Source organism: Gobio gobio (genome assembly GCF_949357685.1).
Source record: "Gobio gobio genome assembly, chromosome: 20".
Lineage (NCBI taxonomy): Eukaryota > Metazoa > Chordata > Actinopteri > Cypriniformes > Gobionidae > Gobio > Gobio gobio.
Window position 1 is genome coordinate 20,860,293 of NC_137113.1, and position 15,268 is coordinate 20,875,560.

At 36.4% G+C, this 15,268-nt stretch overlaps 1 protein-coding gene across 1 annotated transcript; it reads left to right on the forward strand.

The window, feature by feature from the left end:
• Positions 1–1,137: 1,137 nt before the first annotated feature.
• slc16a5a (solute carrier family 16 member 5a) lies at positions 1,138–14,359 on the forward strand. The gene is made up of 5 exons (XM_079801414.1): positions 1,138–1,401; positions 3,527–3,928; positions 7,759–7,902; positions 9,452–10,273; positions 13,314–14,359. The coding sequence occupies exons 2-5, from the start codon at positions 3,643–3,645 to the stop codon at positions 13,577–13,579; spliced, it is 1,518 nt and encodes a 505-aa protein (XP_079657540.1). The 5' UTR covers positions 1,138–1,401; positions 3,527–3,642; the 3' UTR covers positions 13,580–14,359.
• The last annotated feature ends 909 nt before the right edge of the window (positions 14,360–15,268 follow it).

The following is a 15,268-nucleotide window of genomic DNA, read 5'->3' on the forward strand; positions in this document are numbered from 1 at the left end:
GACGTTTTAAAAAATAACTCTTGGTGCTATAACTTTTTAGATTAAAATATTTCCTCAGAGAGAGCACTTTTTAGTGTTTTAGAACTTATCAGTGAGATAAGACAAAGTAACCTCATTTCCTGTATCTTACTGTAGTTTTAGGAGATAATTACAGCAATTCAAAGGCAAAGTATGGTGCAGTAACATAATTTACACTTTATAAACTAATTTAAGATTTATAAACACATTTTTATAACCATTTATTGTTGTATAATTAGGAAAATTACTATTTAGGTCTTTTATAAATATAATAAATGAAATATTACCAAAATAAATGTAAAATACAATATTTTGATTACACCGTAGGATAAATAATTGATTTTCAGCTATATAGCCTAAGACTTTTTTACAGATTTAACCATTTAAAAAAGGAGAAAAAATATATAATGACTTTGGACACCCAATTAATCTGCCATAGAATCGCCCATATTATATTATATTATATTATATGATATGGGTATATTTGAAGGATAGTTCACCCATTTTTTTTTCACCATATATGTCGTTTCTTTTATATAGCTATACCACAAAAGGAGAAGTTGGGCAGAATGACCGTCTCAGTCACCATTCGCTCTCATTTCATTTGTTGTTGTTGTTGTCCCCATGCAATGAGAGAGGGAATAGTTAATTGAGACATTCTGACTATCTTTTGTATTCTAACGTTACTTATGAAAGTTCCACAGACTTTTTTTTCTTTCTTTTTTCTTTAAATATCTTGACTCGAGATTCTGCTCTTAAATTCAGGTGACATAAATTGACATTAAAATGGTCATAATATGTTTTTTTGTTTTGTTTTTTACTTGTAAATGGTGAGTATTGGAAATATAAACGAGCGTGTTTTGGGGTAAGAATGAGATGTTTGTTTTGGATTTAGAAGCTGAGTGCACGTTCTGCACAAAGGTCATCTGCGTCATGGGATCGGTACTCTTAATCTAGTACTGTAGGCGGTAATTTTACTTTTTATAATCCTAATACTTGCTGTATGAATGGACTAAAAACAAAATAAAATCTATGGGGCTATATTTGCTAAACTACGCCAGCATGCAGAAACCCGCCCTTCAGCTCGGCACTATAGGCGGATGAGACTGAGTCGCTCTGGGGGAAAGGCAAGAGGAAATGCCATCGCCCTGCCTGGTGCTCAAATTTCTCTGCTGTTAAAGGAGCCGTTACCACTTAGCTCTCTCCATTTGTGTTATGTAGTCATAGTGCGATATGTGAGAGAACAGACTGTTTGTTACATCAACCTTTGCTTAATCGGCTGGATCCTGAAACTGCTCTCATCCGTAGTGTCTCCTCCTACCGCTGATATGACAGTCTCCGAGGCGCGGGCACTGGCGTGGACGCCTCAAAATGCGCTAAAAGGTGCGTTTGTTGTTTAGCTTTTCACGCTTTGAATTTTACCCTGCTTGAGCACGGCAATGCGCCTTTTTCGACTCACATTGGGCTTGAAGAACAGGATGAAATTTTGACATTTGACGGGTGTCATCCCGGTGATGTGGTCAATTTCAGGTACTTTCAATAAATTACGGTTTGTTATGAGACTTTTGCCGGACAAACACATCTTAGGTTTTTTGAAAAAAAAATAATAAAAAAAAAACACGTACGGCTCTCGGTTTAGTTTCTTTGTTGTAGCCTACATTTATAAAGTCGCTTCTTCCGGAACAGCAGAAATGTTTTATGGTGTCATCCTGTTCACAACACCCTAAAACATGTTGTAGAAACTGAACAAAAACACCACAGACAAAGGAGAATGACAATGTTAACAAAAATACTAGTGGTGGAGATTTGATTCATCCCAGTGATGTTCAGTGACCCTTAGGTTACATCGTTACGCCAGGTGTCTTTTTCATGTATTAGGATTGAGTCATTAAAGGGCTACCCCAAAATGAAAATTTTGTTACTTACTCACCCCCAGGCTGTTCCAACCCTGTATGAGTTTCTTTCTTCTGTTGAACACTAAAGATAACATTTCGAAAATTAACCATGGCTTTATTATAGGCTAGTAAAAGTGTAGTAACCATGTTTTTTTTTGTGCTAATTGATTACCATTTATATAACCACAGTTTTACCACAAATACCATGGTTAAACTATGGTTAGCAAAGCCAAAATTTGTGGTTACCATGGTTTAACTATAATAACCATGATTTTTTGGTTTTATTTGTAGTAAAACCATGGTTCATTTCCGTAAGGGTGACGGCACCCATTGACTTACTGTGGAAAATAGTATGGAAGCTACCATAAAATACTATGGAAGTCAATGGCTATACCGTCAACTGTTTGGTTACCAACATTCTTCAAAAATATCTTCTTTAGTGTTCAACAGAAGAAAGAAACTCATACAGGTTTGGAACAACTTGATGGTGAGTAAATGATGACAAAAATGTTGTTTTGGGTAAACTATCCCTTTAAATTTGTGAATCATTCATTTAACTGATTTGTCTTTATCTTCCTCTAAAATTTTGGTTTACAAATTCAAAGGGGACATTCAGAAAGATAAAAACAGGGTAGTTTAATGAAAAAAAGCAAGGCCCAGAGAAATGTTTTTTGTTTAAAAAGTTGAACTTTTCAATTTAAGCGCCACTTTTTTAGAACAATATGCGTGAGGCGCTACAAATGACGAGAGTACAATGGTCGAATATGATCATGAATATGATCTAATGCATGAGGACATAGACAAATAATGATCAAGCTGCACAGAATGCAAAAGCACATTCCGTGTGAACAGTCCCTAACATTTTTAAAGTCGAAATGAAATGGAAGTTGGAACTTTTCTTCATTATACAGTATTTTATTACCATGATGTGCACGGATAAATCATTTATAATAAATACTGCAATATTACATTAAACAAATAGGAATTATCAGTTTTGATTTCATGGTGACTTTAAACATCATAAGCATTTAGCATCATCAGAAGCATAAGTGTGACTTATCAAACTATAGAAATAAGACAGCAATAATAGACTAAATAAATTATAGACTAAACAATAACATGAATGTTCAGTTCATTGAAGTTCGTTTAGTTGGTCCATCCAATGAAATTCACAGCCCTCACTCAATTGTGATTTGCTCATGTTATATTCTCAAAGAGACTCTCAATTCTCAAAGAGATTAATTCACTGACTCCATTAATTGACTTAAAAGATTAATTCAAAAACATATTTGTTCATGAACGAAAAATTACTATTTCCACATCCAGATGTGTTAAGTTTTAGACAAGTGTTCAGTTGGTTAATATTCAGTTACAGATGAAACAAACTGAAAAATTTCTATGGTGGATGTGACAAATTACACCTTTCGCCCTCTGGTCTACTTGAACTTGAAGAGTAAACAGCAGTTTGACACGTACATACTAGAACTCACTTTTGAAGCTCTTCCTAATATTTATAAGATTTTCTATATTTGAAAAATTCTGTTTTTAAGAGTATTGTGTTTGTATGGAAAATGTTTTAAATGGAGCTTTATTCATTTATTTTGATGATATAGAATATCCAAAATGTGTTTCCCTGCTCGTCTGGTGCTGAGAGGCCAAAGCCCCCCGGAGAAAAAACAGGAGGAAAAACCTGGACGGCAGTGACTTGATTTCCATCATTTAAGAAAATATGGCACCTCAACAACCTTCCAGCATGGAGGAGCAGGCGGGGGAGCTATGTGAGCCTGAATCTGAGGGAGAAAAACAAGGACCAGGACCCCCTTCTGGTCAAGATGCTCCAGATGGAGGCTGGGGATGGGTGGTCCTGGTGGCTACCATCCTGGTCTTAGCTCTAACACTGGCCTTTCCCGCGTGCATTGGCATCTTCTACTTAGATCTTCAGGAAGAATTTAAAGCCAGTAACAGTGAGACATCTTGGGTGCCGTCAATAATGACATCAGTTCTGCACGCTGGAGGTAAGGATTCACAGTTTGTAATTTCTTCTCCACTAGTACAACCAAACAAAATTGCAAAAATAATGATTTTCAGACAGGTTTCCCGAACACTTTGCCCATCTACCATTGGTTGGGCAAACAAGAAGTCCCACCCCAAAACTTACGAGCCAACGTGGTGGACTCAGGCTGTTTTAAAAACAAAGCAATGTTCTGAAAGTGTCACAGTGTTTACACATTTTGGGAGAATAAACCTATGAATGGCTGTCTTATAGTTGTGTCTAGATAGTAAACTGGGTCCCACTTAATTAAAATTCAACCTTCAAAAATACCACCACTCCAGATACTACACGACACTAATCAACAATTAAATTAAATTACCAAACTATTTAACTCAGCCCCTCTCTTATTTCTATTCAATAAGTTTATACTCCTTTTTTAACCCTCCGGTAGTCTTAACGTTGGGGTGATTCTGGTGGTCAGAATGAACCAAAGACAAGGAGTATAACCTTTTTTGTGTTTGTGTGTAATTAATGTACTATATTCAAAAAGTATTTTGTATTTAATATTTTGTATTTCGAGGGGATTTTATGATACTAAAACATTTTTTTCTCAAAAGTCACCAAGTTTCGTACTATTCAGACTAAGTAAAGCATTTTAAAAAATCTAAAATGACCAAAGAGTACCAGAGGGTTAATATTGCATATATATGCAGTCATACTCATGCAGTCAATCAGAGTAGCGTTATGCATAATTTTGTTTAATCAGATGTCATTCTCTTAATCAGGTAACTGCACTGAATGCATAAGTACGCAATTAATTTAGCATTACTCTCTGAAGAAGTCATTGGCCTTATATTATACTACTTTAAATGACTTTTTTTCACATCAATCTACACTCCATACACCATAATGACAAAGCAAACAACAGATGTGACAACTTAACATGTTTATTAAAAAGTAAAAACTGAAATAAGTACATTGCATAAGTACTGTATTTGCACCCTTAATGCAGTTTTTAGTTGAAGCACCTTTACAGCCTCAAGTCTTTTTGGGTATGATGAGACAAGCTTTGCACATCTGCATTTGGCGATTTTCTGTCATTCTTCTCCTCCGTTCCTCTCAAGCTCTGTCAGGTTGGATAGGAACCATCAGTGGACAGACATTTGAAGGTTTCTCCAGAGATGTTCGATTGGGTTCAAGCCCGGGCTCTGGCTGGGCCACTCAATGATGTTTTATTAACTAAGTTCGGGAGGAGCACGTTCAGATAATTGACACGAGTGGAGAGCAGTCAGCCACTCAACAATATATATATTATATATCTTACCTCCGTTTGCTGACAGTTCATCAGCATCCCTCCACCACCCCTTCTCCACACTTTTAGTTCTAACCACTTACATACACAGGGGGAGTACTCTGGGTTCGGGCCAAATTCCGAGGCTGAGCCCCCCGGACAGCACGTCAAATACACATTTAAATTTACCCCCTCTAAATTATATGTAAGCGTGAACTTGTGAAAGGACATTTACAGAGTTGTTCATAAGCCGCTCTTGCATTGTCTTAGCTGTGTGCGGGGTCATTGTGCTGTTGGGAGGTGAACCTTTTGCCCTGTCCGAGGTTCTGAATGCTCTGGACTAGTGTTTCATAAAGCCTATCTCTATATTATGATATAGATGCTGCCACCACACTTTACTGTTGGGATGGTATTGTGCAGGCGATGAGCAGTGCCTCAGCGCCTGAGGTTCATTAGACCAGAGAATCTTGTTTCTCACAGTCTGAGAAAGTCCTTCAGGTGCTTTTTTTCAAATTCCAATTGGGTATTCATGTGTCTTCACTGAGGAGAGCCATAAAGCCCAGATAAGTGGAGTGTTGCAGAGATGTTTGTCCTTCTGTGAGTTTCTCCCATCTCCATACATGACTATGGAGCTCAACTAGAGTGACCATCAGCTTCTTGTTCGCCGCTCTTACCAAGACCCTTCTCCATTGATTGCTCAGTTTGACCAGGAGGCCAGCTCTAAGAAGAGTCCTGGTTGTTCCAAACTTCTTCCATTAAGGATTATTGAGGCTACATGCTTCTGTGAACCTTCAATGCAGCAGAATTCCCCCCATAGAGACAGAGCGTATTTAGGCCACGCCCACACCAGGGGGGAAAACAATCCAACGCTCTCCATTGACTTTGCATGAGGCTTTTCCATTGATGCGTGAGGCTGCCTCCTTGTCATTTCGGACTTATAACAAAAAACAGAACAATGTCTAAAAGCTGATATGTGACAAAGTGTACAGCAAACAAGCTAAACAACACAGAAATAAGTTTTTATAAGCTGTCGACCCAAAAAAACGAGAGTTTAAGGAGACAAAAGTGGATAAAGGCAGTAAAACGTGACGCTTCAGCAGGAAGAATGGGTACATTTTGGGATCCTGACACTCAGTATGCGTATGTGTGCAGTAAACATTTTGTCACTGTTAAGTCAAATATCCAAATGTCAGGTTTATACATTATATTTCCTGTCGCTGATTACATTCCCCTGTAGTGGCTCTGTCTCAATGGCCTGTATCCACTTTTTTGTCCTTAAACGCTAGTTTTTTGGGTCAACAGCTTATAAAAACTTCTGGGTTTTTGGTTGTAGGTTTTGTTTAGCTTGTTTGCTGTACACTTTTTCACATATCCACTTTTAGACATTGTTCTGTTTTTTGTTATAAGTCCGAAATGACAAGGAGGCCACTTCACGCAATGTAAAGTCAATGGAGAGCGTTCGATTGTTCCCCCCCCCCCCCCCCCGGTGGGCGTGATCTTCAGATTATGACGCGAGTCGCTCTGTCTCCATATCTGTGTCTTGACAGAATCCTGTCTCTGAGTACTACAAGCAGGTCTTTTGACCTCATGGCTTGGTTTTTGCTCTGATATGCATTTTCAGCTGTTTGACCTTTTATTGAGAGGTGTGTGCCTTTCCAAATCATAACCATTCAATTGAATTTGCCATAGGTTAACTCATCTACAACATAGTAACATCTACAAGTGAAACTGGAATGCTCCTGACCTGAGCTAAATTTCAAGTGACGCAGAAAAGTGTATGAATACTTATGCAATGCAATTATTTCAGCTTTTATTTTTACGATGTTACATCTGCAACATAACAAAATGTGAAAAAAAATGATGGATATGAATAATTGCGCAAGGCACTGTATATTAGATCCAGCAGACATGGTAATTAAAAGTCAGTGTTTGGTTACCATGTTTACTGTGAATTTGGTTTATAGTAGCAGTCATGGTAATAAAAAAAAAAAAGAGGAACAGCTAGATCCAACATTTATTACACACACTTAAGTGTACCTCTTGAGCTGCCATGTGTCAATTGCTTGTATGTTGACATTTGACATTCCACCTGGTGGAATGACCTGCCTATCTCAATTCGTGCGGCCGAGTCTGTAGCCATTTTCAGAAAACGTCTAAAGACATATCTTTTCCAGCAACACCTGACCGATCGAGAAGAGCACTTATCATTCTATTCATTGTCTGTCTGTCTAATTTATTTATTAAAAAAAAAAAAAAAATCTGTTCTGTGCTAGATTAACTGAGATTTGTTACAGCACTTGCATATTGTTGATATTGTTGCCCTTAGACTGCTCTAGCTGCTTCTATTTCCCTCATTTGTAAGTCGCTTTGGATAAAAGTGTCTGCTAAATGACTAAATGTAAATGTAATTTGCTTAACATATTGAACAAGGCAGTACATTGGTGGTGTTTTGAGTAGCTGGTTGTTGAAAATGAGCTGTAGGATTATATGTCATGTTGGGACATCAGACTAAGCCATCTCAAATTAAAGAATTTATTTTAACAAAAGCATTTGTCTTCCAGGTCCTCTGTGTAGTGTGCTGGTGGAGCGTTTCGGTTGCCGGGCGACAGTGATGTTTGGGGGAGTGCTGAGTGGTTTGGGGATGGCGGCCAGCTCTTTCTCACATTCAATAGTTGACTTATACATCACTACTGGGGTCATCACAGGTCAGTAAGTCCCCAGAGAAAGTGATTATGACATCTTGATTGATCTGTACATAAAAGAGAAACCGCAATGATTACATAAACGTCATAGGGATTATATAAAGAGTTATCACTAAGCGCTTTACTGGCTGACCTGACATGAATAAGTATATGAATACAAACATGATGTGGTTATTTCTTGAGCAATGTCACACAAGAATCCAGCTATGCTTAGTATCAGCGTGGCTGTTATTTGGCTTCAAGCATTCAGTACAACACCTCTACTGCAAGTGTGATGCTTTTTTAATTATGTATATTTGATTAAAATGACCACCCACAAAAATAGTTCCAAATGTTAAAAATTGATGTACTGTAGCAAAAAGCAGAGTGATACAACCAGTAAATATAAATTTAAATTTAAATAAATATATTATTTATAAATTTATAAAATTATATTAATATAAATAATATCAATATTAATTAAATGTTTAATATTATGTTAAATAAAATTGTATGTTTAAAAAAATTCTATGTAATTGAATATTTGGTCATAATAAATATTATTATTACTATTATTATTAATTAAATAAATAATAAATAAACGTAATCACAGTTGTAGCTCAGGTAGTTGACAAGTAAATAAAACATGAGCATTTAATTTATATTATTAATTAATTATTATTACATAATATAATATTATTATTATTATATTGTTTAATCATAACTAAATGTGTTATTTAAATAAATGTATTATCTACAGTTACTAATTTTATGTATTTATTATACATTGATTGATGAAATGGTATACTACTAATATTAAATTCACTTAATTATTATTGATTGATTATGAATTGTTTTTTTTTTGAGTAAAATATCCAAAAACCACTAGGCCAGTGTTATATATTTTGTTCAGTTGAGTACTTACAATATCCCAAATGTTTCCAACTATTTGTAAATCGTGAGAAATTGCTATTTTAACCAAGGAACCGGGACGTGTGAGGGAGTCGCCTGTCGATTACGCCATATCTTTGTTCCCCTCGGTTTCCGGTTTTATTTTGCAGAAACGTTTTACTCTCACTGCAGTGTGAACAAGTGTCATAGCAGCCGTCGAGTGAACGCACAGAGTAACGTCATAACATAATTTTGAACACACTCAGATGTTTCTAATATAATAAACAGAGCTGCGTTACCTCGTACTCATGACCGGAAAACCGGAAGTGGCGCCGGCGACTGTGTCATAATAAAAGTCCCGCTGCTCTTCTCATTAACAATCGCTCCAGCGGCCTTGCTCAGCACCACAACACTCTGTCCTGCTCTGCTTCATGCTACAGTAACGTTAATAATCACATCCATGAACATGATTTCTGCCCGAGTCCTATCCCGAGTCTTTCCCACCGGCTGTCAGGTGAAGACCACATGTCCCAAGATTCTGCGCTCAAACGTGGCGTCATCAAACTACGCCCTTGTTTTGAACAGGCGACCTCTAGTGGACGGAAAAGTTACATAGTGCACCTTTAAACCATATAATAATAATAACAACAATATAACGCATAACCCTCTGTTTGCTTTACAGGTTTGGGTTTCTGTTTCAGCTTCCAGCCCGCTGTCACCATACTTGGCCACTACTTTGTGCGCCGTCGTCCTTTTGCCAACGCGATGTCCTCCACTGGTACTGCTCTGGGTCTGTCTACATTGCCCTTTTTAGGTGACTATCTTCAGAGTAAGCTGGGCTGGAGAGGAAGCTTTCTGGTACTTGGAGCTGTGCTGCTCAACTGCTGTGTTTGCGGAGCCGTTATGAGACCGGTCAGGCCTCGCAAGCCCAAAAAGTCAGAGGTGATGAGCAACGGTTCCAGACCCCCAGGCAAAAAGGGATGTGGGCTGGGCATCTGTCAGAGCTTCGCATCGTCCCTCAGAAGACACATGGCCTTTGATCTCTTCTGCAGTAACCTGCGATTTCGGGTGTTTTCACTGGGCATCACTTGGATGATGCTGGGGTTTGTGGTGCCACTTATTTACCTGGTCCCGTATGCGTCGGCTCACAATATGGATCCAAGCCGAGCGGCCCTGCTGCTTTCCATCCTGGGCTTCGTCAACATTATTGTGCGGCCTCCCGCCGGAGTGCTCTTCAGCCTATCCTGGTTTAAAGGTCGACACATCTACGTTTTCTCAGCCGCACTCCTAATAAATGGACTCAGTAATAGTATTTGCTGCATTTCTCCCAGTTTCACTGTGCTGTTAATTTACGTACTGACTTACGGACTGTCCATGAGCGTGGTAGGCTCGCTGATGTTTACCGTCCTGATGGATACAGTGGAGATGAGTCGGTTCCCATCTGCCCTCGGCCTGCTGTCTATCATGGAAAGCGTCACACTGCTGATAGGACCTCCCCTTGCAGGTAACATATAAACTTTGTGTTTGGAATTATGTGCAATGTAGGTCGACAGCACCATGTCACTGCCTACATGTGTATGACTGAAATGAGATGAACACATGGGCCTGGTTTCACAGACAGGGCTTAGCCAGGATTAGGCCTTAGTTTAGTTTAGTTAGCTTTTTTAAACGTGCCTTAGAAAAAAACATTACTGGTGTGCATCTTTCGACAAAACAATGGATATGTCAATGTGGAAACAATAAGATATGTCAGTGCAAGATGCTTTCAGTTAAAACGGCTCAAACATGCACTTTAGTCTGGGACTAGCTTAAGCCACACTAACTGGGGGATGGTGTGTTCAAGTCCTTCTGGGAAGTTAGTATTTACGAGTTGGGGAGTCGTAATTATGAATTTCTGGTGGCATTCATGTTCGTTCAACTAATAAATACGATCTTTCCGACATGACTTAGCCCAAGCAAGATCTATAGGCATCTAAACTCCAGATGCCATCCATTGAAAACAGACATGGACTGTTTTAAATGTGGTCTTGCTGGTATTTCAACATTTGTTCCTGTCCTAGACTTGAGACAACAAGTATTGTTAGTTTCTATGGATATAGCTTGGGCGTTTCTAGCTTCTCACCATTAGTAGGACGTTCGGGTCTAGCAACATCCCTGATAAACAAAACATTTTGTAGTTGTGTGGTTGACATTAAATACTTTAGGAAAGTTTGGAAAGTAAGCTGCATAATTCTTGTGCTTTCAGCTTTATGACCTATTCAGAACATTTGTTCTTAAAAACAAATGCAGTTGTCAACACATGGCCATTTAGATTTTGCTGAATCTGTCTCTCTTTTTAAATCTTGTTTAAATTATTTTCATAGACTTGCATTTACTAATGTGTGCATGTGTTTTATTTTTTAAATATATGATTTGTGAGACACTTTATTATGCTTTATTTCTAAAAGGTGCTATACACATTTTTTTTAAGTGTATTTATTTTATTATTTCAAACTGTGCAGCACTCAACTCCACAAACATAGCTTGACTTTTAGAAATAAAGTCACATCTATTTTTAAGTGTGTTGCACTTTTTTCCCTAAAGTTTGAATTTAGATTTTTTTATCTCCTCTACAGTTGTATGACCATCTGCCTAAATTAACAAAGAAAATAAGTAACTTTAACTTGTCCAGTTAAAGGTTGTTGAGTAATTTCTACTTACTTGAAGTTTCCTTTTTTTACTGCAATTTTTTACTCAAAGCTTTAGTTAGAGACATCCAATTAAATGTAATACAATAGATATTGTGTAGACACGATATCTACATAATAGAAGTATCGCAGCACCTGAACACAGAGACCTCAATACTTGGTACACAATAACGTTAACATTCAATGGATTGTTTTTGAGGATGAATGTCATTTTGAGTAGAAAATGAACTCCAAATGTCACAAAATGGAAAGTTACTAAACCTGACAACAAAAGCAATGATTAAAGCTTGTAAATAAAGCTGGAAAACAGAGAAAAATCAACCTTATTAATTATTCATGCCCCACTGCATGATGGGAACAGCAGTATCAGAAAAGTTGAGTAGGTTTTACTTAATTTTATAACATTGAAATTTAGACTTTAATTTCTACAAGCTTGAATTGAGTATAGAATTAATTATATTTTTTATTTTGTTCATTCTTGCCTGAACTAACTTGTTCATGTTTTCTGTAGTATTTACTTCACCACAGAAAATGTTTTATCAATTACTTAGTTACACATTCATAACAATTTTACCCTAAAATCTTAATGTAAAAAAAGAAGTCTATGAACCTAAAAATGAAACTGCTGTTATCCCAGGCTCTTAATCAAATCTGGCTTGGATCAGGAAATGAACGTTCTTTCCTGTCACGTCTCAACTGTCAAAGTAAAGTCCCATAAAAAATGGTAAAGGCATTCCCAACCATTCATGCCATAAAGAGAGAATCACTATGTTATAGCATAAAAATATATCTGTGATTGTGTAACTAGGTGTGGGCCTGTGTTTGATTAAAAAGAATGGAATGTCTCCTCCATTGTAACAGCTCTAATCTGGATTTGCGTGTTGGTGGGAGTAGAGGCCGTGTTCTCAAATTGGACCGGCTCTTTCTCACACAGAAATGTCATTATTAGTTGAGCCAAGCACAACATAGCACCTTGGAGTGCTACTGCTACTAATACACATATTTTTGACTTAATGGTCAACCTTATCTTAGGGAAGAAAGGGGGCGGGGCTACACAAGGTCTTACAGCTTCACAAACAACCACTTTGTGAAGCACACAATCTTTTTATTCATATTATCACAAAAGTACTGGGATAAAAGTTTATAGTTCGGATATAAACACTGACCAAAATAGAGCAAATCACTTTTTGAAAGTAACTTGGTGCTTCAAATAACGATTGTGTCGATTACATCGACAAGTGACTTTTAAAAATGTATTGAATCATTCATTCAAATAGACTGAAGCTCTCTGTTTGAAACAAAAAAAATCATGATTCTCAATTCATCCAGAATTGTGCAGCTCTAGCAAGTATGCACTAAATTGATCAAAAGTGATAGTAAAGACATGTTAGAAAAGTTTTTGTTACAAAAATTGCTGTTCTTTTGAACTTGTTCTATTCATCAAAGAGTCCTGAAAAAAAATGTGTCATGGTTTTGACAAAAAAACAGCACAACTGCTTTCAACATTGATATTAATAAGAACCATTGTTAATAACTGAGCACCAATAATAACTGTTAATAATTGCGCACCAAATGAGTATATTTAAATAATTTCTGAAGGTGCGTGTGACACTGAAGACTGGAGTAATGATGCAGAAAATTCAGCTTTGCCATCACTTTAAATGTAGTAATATTTTGCTGTATTATGGTTTTACTGTATTTTTAATCAAATAAATGCAGCCATGGTGAGAAGAGGAGACTTCTTTCAACAAAAAAAATTGAAATCTTAAGGTTTTTATTTTTATTTGTATTTTTTGTAGTTCTCTAGATATGAAAGGAGCTGTTAAATGTGATCATATCTCTGTACTTGTGTTACAGGAATGCTTGTGGACAGAACCGGACAGTACACGTTTGTGTTCCTGGCCTGCAGCATCTCAGTGGCCTTATCAGCTATTTTCCTGATGCTTTCCTTTTACTGGCTGGACTACCATGATGCAGCCCAGAAGAACAGTTTACCAGCGTCTGGGTCTCCAGCTAAGCCTACAATCAATATGTCCACAGACTGCCAATACAGCAGTGTGCCTACAGATGGGGGCAAGACAAATAACCCATCATCAGAAGCAGAAAACATCACAAATGTATGACCTGGATCAGAGTTATTTATGTCTTTGAAATTGTGATCCGTATCAGGTATCAAAATAGGTCACTCCATTTCTTGGTATCATAGAGTTTGTTGCTTATAACTGTCTCATTTCAGTGAGTGTCAAACCCTGGTTGTTTTGTACTTTGGTGTATGACACTGGCTTTTGTAAAGATCCTGTTCTCACATCACTGGTTTGCCTTATACAGTATATGCCATGGCGATACAATGCCATCCGTTAATGCAGTCCTTTGAATTCAAGTAAATATTATAAATGCTTCCTCATTTATGGTCTAAAATGACAGAATGTGAGGTTATTTGCCCAGGAAATTAAGCTATTTGAAGTCAGGAAATTTTGATTTCATCTCATGCCTTTAATATTAATTTAATCGTTCAGTTTGGGGTTGGTAAGATTTTTGAAAGTAGTCTCTTATGCTCACAAAGGCTGCATTTATTTAATAAATAAAAAATACAGTAATATTGTGAAATAGTATTACAATTTAAAATAACTGTTTTCTATTTTAATATATTTTAAAATTCATTCTTGTGATGACAAAGCTATCACATGATCTTTCAGTAACCATTCTAATATACTGATTTGGTGCTCAAGAAACGTTTATTATTATTTAATATTATCTTATCTCATTTTTTGTGGCAACATTTTTTTCTGCATTCTTTAATGAATGAATAGAAAGTTCAAAAGAATAGCATTTATATATGACATTTTCAATCTTTTGTAACATTATAAATGCCTTTAGCGTCACTTTAAATGTAATGCATCCTTGCTCTTAAAAATAATAATAATAATAATAATAATATATATATATATATATATATATATATATATATATATATATATATATATATATATATATATATATATATATATATATATATATCTTACCGACCCCAAACTTCTGTATCACACTGTGCTGTTTTATACACCATTTGTGCCATGCACTGAAAAATCTGACCCTTATGTCTGTACACATTCAGTACTATATAATAATTCAGGAGAAAACTGATTTGCTGTTATTCCACGTGGGCTCTTAAAGTTTTAAAGTAAAGACCGTCTTTAACCAAGACACATTTCAAATAAAGACTTCAAGTTTTCCAGTTCTCAGTGAGTGCTTGGGTATGAGCATACTTAAATATGTGCCCCTGTATGGGGTGTTTGATAGGTTCAAGGATTATATTGAAAGAGATTGTGTTTGTACAAAAGGGCCCATTTTTATTGAGTGTCATGAATTATTAGTTACTGCTGAACAGAACAAGTGTCGCATTTCACTTTGTGCTGATTTATATGTGAACTCCTCATGTAAACTTTTGTTGGCCTTGTCGTAGTTGCTCTGTTGTTTTGTTTCTTTGCCAAAGCAAATGACCAGCTGCTATAAAAGCATAAAGGGCTGTGAGCCCTCGAGAGAGTATCATTTATATCACAATGTGTCATATAAAATATTTACTATAATAAAAGAGTTTATTTCTGTACTCAATTTAAATATAATAAGATGTAAGCAGAGAAATGCTCTGCTTTTTATTTTGCTATTAATAAACAAGCAGAATTGTTGTTTGGCTTTTTTTTTATTTTTTTTATCTGGGTAAACCCATTCCCATTTTTGTTTAATGCTTGGAGAAATGTTTTTGGTGTCATGTTTTAAAAAAAAAATAAGCTTTTTAATTATTCTATCAGACA

What these genes read in the sequence shown, in the direction of transcription:
- slc16a5a (XM_079801414.1), top strand. Translation starts at nt 3,643, where the DNA reads ATGGCACCTCAACAACCTTCCAGCATGGAGGAGCAGGCGGGGGAGCTA. An exon ending in ATCAGTTCTGCACGCTGGAG is followed by an intron (nt 3,929 to 7,758) that starts GTAAGGATTCAC and finishes TTTGTCTTCCAG; the next exon opens with GTCCTCTGTGTAGTGTGCTG. An exon ending in CACTACTGGGGTCATCACAG is followed by an intron (nt 7,903 to 9,451) that starts GTCAGTAAGTCC and finishes TTTGCTTTACAG; the next exon opens with GTTTGGGTTTCTGTTTCAGC.